The 3,502-nt window shown below is 32.6% G+C and overlaps 1 protein-coding gene across 1 annotated transcript; it reads right to left on the bottom strand.

The window, feature by feature from the left end:
* Positions 1–1,891: 1,891 nt before the first annotated feature.
* On the bottom strand, positions 1,892–3,092 carry LOC139490158 (GTP-binding protein Di-Ras2-like). The gene has a single exon (XM_071277012.1). The coding sequence runs from the start codon at positions 2,959–2,961 to the stop codon at positions 2,143–2,145; it is 819 nt and encodes a 272-aa protein (XP_071133113.1). The 5' UTR covers positions 2,962–3,092; the 3' UTR covers positions 1,892–2,142.
* Between the last annotated feature and the right edge of the window lie 410 nt (positions 3,093–3,502).

The raw sequence follows: 3,502 nt of genomic DNA, 5'->3' as shown, positions 1-3,502 counted from the left end.
AATAATTAATATTATAAGGCAAAACATTTCAGCGTGTGAACCTTTGTTTATCATTTTAAAGATTTTGATGTTTTTTCGTTGGTGTTTTTTTGGTATACTACTATTGACATGTCTGCAATCTTGGGCTATTATAATAACAACTTATTATGTTCCAGTCGCAATTTAAAAATATATCTATGTACTCTTAGTGTTCTTTAATGATAAATACACATGCGTTTTCCCATTTGAACTTTTTGCAAATATCAATCCGTCAGATAATTCCAAAGTAAATTTGAACTGGATTTACTGTAAAATTGAGAAAGGAAATGGTGAATATGTCAAAGCGACAACCACCCGACCATAGAGCAAACAACAGCCGAAGGCAACCAACGGGTCTTCAATGTAGCGAGAATTCCCGCACCCGTAGGTGTCCTTCAGCTGGCCCCTAAAATATGCATAATAGTACAGTGATAATGGACGTCATACTAAACTCCGAATTATACACAAGAAACTAAAATTAAAAATCATACAAGACTAACAAAGGCCAGAGGCTCCTGACTTGGGACAGGCGCAAAATTGCGGCGGGGTTAAACATGTTTATGAGATCTCAACCCTCCCCCTATACCTCTAGCCAATGTAGAAAAGTAAAACAATAACAATACGCACATTAAAATTCAGTTCAAGAGAAGTCCGAGTCTGATGTCAAAAGATGTAACAAAAGAAAATAAATAAAATGACAATAATACATAAATAACAACAGACTACTAGCAGTTAACTGACATGCCAGCTCCAGACCTCAATTAAACTGATTGAAAGATTATGTCTTCATCATATGAATATCAGGTACAATCCCTCCCGTTAGGGGTTTAGTATCATACTATCATAAAATATATGAGAAGAACATAACCCGTGTCATGCCAACAACTGTTTTTTTTTTTTTTTTTTTTTTTTTTTTTTTTTTTTTTTTTTTTTTTTTTTTTTTTTTTTAGAAATAAATGTGTTTAGTTCCGATGCAAAGACCCTATCAGTGAATCAATGTTAAAGCCAAAATATGCAATCTTTAATGACCTGACAACAGTATCGTAACTATATCCCCTTTTAATAAGTCTATTTAAAGGTTTTGTTAGTTTCTGAGGAGAATACTGACATTTTTGTGCTTTATAAAGAATATTTCCATAAAATTTTGGATGTGAAATACCTGAACGTATAAGATGTCTGCATGTTGAGTTATATTTACGAATTATTTCCTTATACCGGTGATAATGTAACTCTTTTTAATCCCCTTTTTTTCTCTCCAAAAATCACGCGTACCAACAAGTTATTACAAAAGTATCAAATGTTGGAGAAACTTAATAACACCTTAATAATAGCATATCATAATAAATGATAGTCGGATTTGCTGGAAAAGCATATTAAGTACTAATAAATAATCTGTTGATATGGAACATGCCGTTCTACTACTACTATAAGATAAACAAAAGAAGATGAGTGACAGACGCAAAAAGTAACGGTTTATTGAAAACTAAAACAATAATTTGTCAATGCGAATATATTACATGTATTTCTAGCAACAGTTATCGTGCATATTTCTCTAAAAACTTAAAAGAGAAGTATTTTCAATCTTTGTGAAATATATATCTACGCTTAGGGTGGTTTTTTTAACATCGCCTGCAGCTTTGTTGTATTTTCATTTTTTCAATGGCAAGTCAAAATTTAACACTTAATTTTTAATCACAATTAGTTAATTAAGTCAAGGATTTGTAAAGTGAGCCGGACTATACGCAAAAGTCATCCTAGAATTGCAAAAGTAAAGAGGATAACATAGCATTTGTTTTGAAGGAACTCAAAGTATTTATGAACAGTTTAAGAATATTTCTTGTCCTTTAAACAGGAATTTCAATAAAACAATACGAAAAGTATCACCATCATTTAATTCATGTATCAACAATTATAACGCATAAAACCCCTCAAGTTGCAGATAAAACTTAATTCAGCCATAAACATTTATCAATAGCAATAAATTCTGACCATACAATTAAGTTATAGTTTGTTTCCCACAAATGCATTCTTTGTTCGAAATGTTAAAGTAATTTCACATTAAAATTCTCATGAATGTGTCATATTAAATTCCACGTCGCAGGAAATTACTTTTCAGATTGATTTTTAAAACAAATGAAGTTTTCGCCTTCCCTGAGACTTGCATATCTCTAGAACACCATCAGTGCGACTACGTTTTAATTTCCCGTCCATGTCACTACACTTATCCATGACCTCAGTCTTATTAATCTGATTATTTCCCATGCACGCACTTTGCCGTAAAGCTGTACATGATTTTCCTCTTAAGGTTGCTTTCTGTAATCCTTTTGACTTATCACTATGTTTGTGGAACAATACTGGAACATCGATTTCCAAATGCAGTTTATGGAGACTTAACGAACGCAGTTTTAACGGTCCTTTATCTTCGTGTCGTCTGGTTAAAAATTGTTCAAGAAGAAGTGAAAAAGCTTCTTGTATTCCTTTGTTCTCTTTTGCTGATGTTTCTACGAAACATCCTCCAAGATTCTCACTACACGCCCAGTTCAATGCATCAAATGTTTCGACTTGTCGATCGTTTTCTTGGTCCAAATTATTTCCTATGATAACACACGGAATGTCCAAAATATTTGGTCGAACTTGTTTAATCCGTTCCCAAAGTGTTTTAACTTCACTGAAAGACGCTTCATCTTTGATAGAATAAACAAGAACAAAAGCTTGTGCTTTTGAAATGTACAATTGTCTCATGGCGGGAAATTGAATATTTCCAGCAGTGTCTAAAAGATTAATATTAAGGCGCTTACCGCTCTCATTAAATTGATAGGAATATATCTCCTCAACTGTTTCGATGTAACTTTCCTGAAAAGTTCCAAACATAAATCTTTGAAGAATTGACGATTTACCAACGCCACCTGCACCAAGAAAAGCTACTTTCGGTCTTTCATTCATGTTGATGTTACACGATGTTTTGGTTCATTGCATCAGAAGTAAACACTCAATAATTACTGCGACTGTTAAGGACGGATATCAATGGAATCGCGATGTATTGATTCTTATAGCAGTTACTGTTGATTTTATGCTGTAGAGTCACATGGTGTTTAGATCTTACGTCACGAAAAGATCAAATTATCAATTGTTGATATAGATTAGATTGAGAATTTGACTGGGAAGAGTATTAATATCATTTTGATGTTATGATTATCTCTTAGAAACGTTAGACATAACTTCCTACTATAATCACATAACCTTGTATGAGGTTTGTTTTATATGATCATAAACAACAACAAAATGATTTCCCTATTACTATAACTTTTTTGTTTTTGTTATGGTTTGTTTTATTTTTCACCGTAATTCTATCATTTTTGAACACTTCAGTCGTGTTATAGAAAAATCACAGCATTGCATTTTCATGGCATAAGCTTGCACTTTTGCATAACCTACTCAACTGGGAAGGCTGTGCATTAAATAGATTTGAGCAACTTGAGTAAGT

The sequence above is a fragment of the Mytilus edulis genome, chromosome 1 (genome assembly GCF_963676685.1).
Source record: "Mytilus edulis chromosome 1, xbMytEdul2.2, whole genome shotgun sequence".
In the NCBI taxonomy this organism is placed as follows: domain Eukaryota; kingdom Metazoa; phylum Mollusca; class Bivalvia; order Mytilida; family Mytilidae; genus Mytilus; species Mytilus edulis.
This window is presented reverse-complemented; position numbering and strand designations above follow the sequence as displayed.

Coding starts and splice junctions, on each gene's coding strand:
- LOC139490158 (XM_071277012.1), bottom strand. CDS start 2,961: ATGAATGAAAGACCGAAAGTAGCTTTTCTTGGTGCAGGTGGCGTTGGT.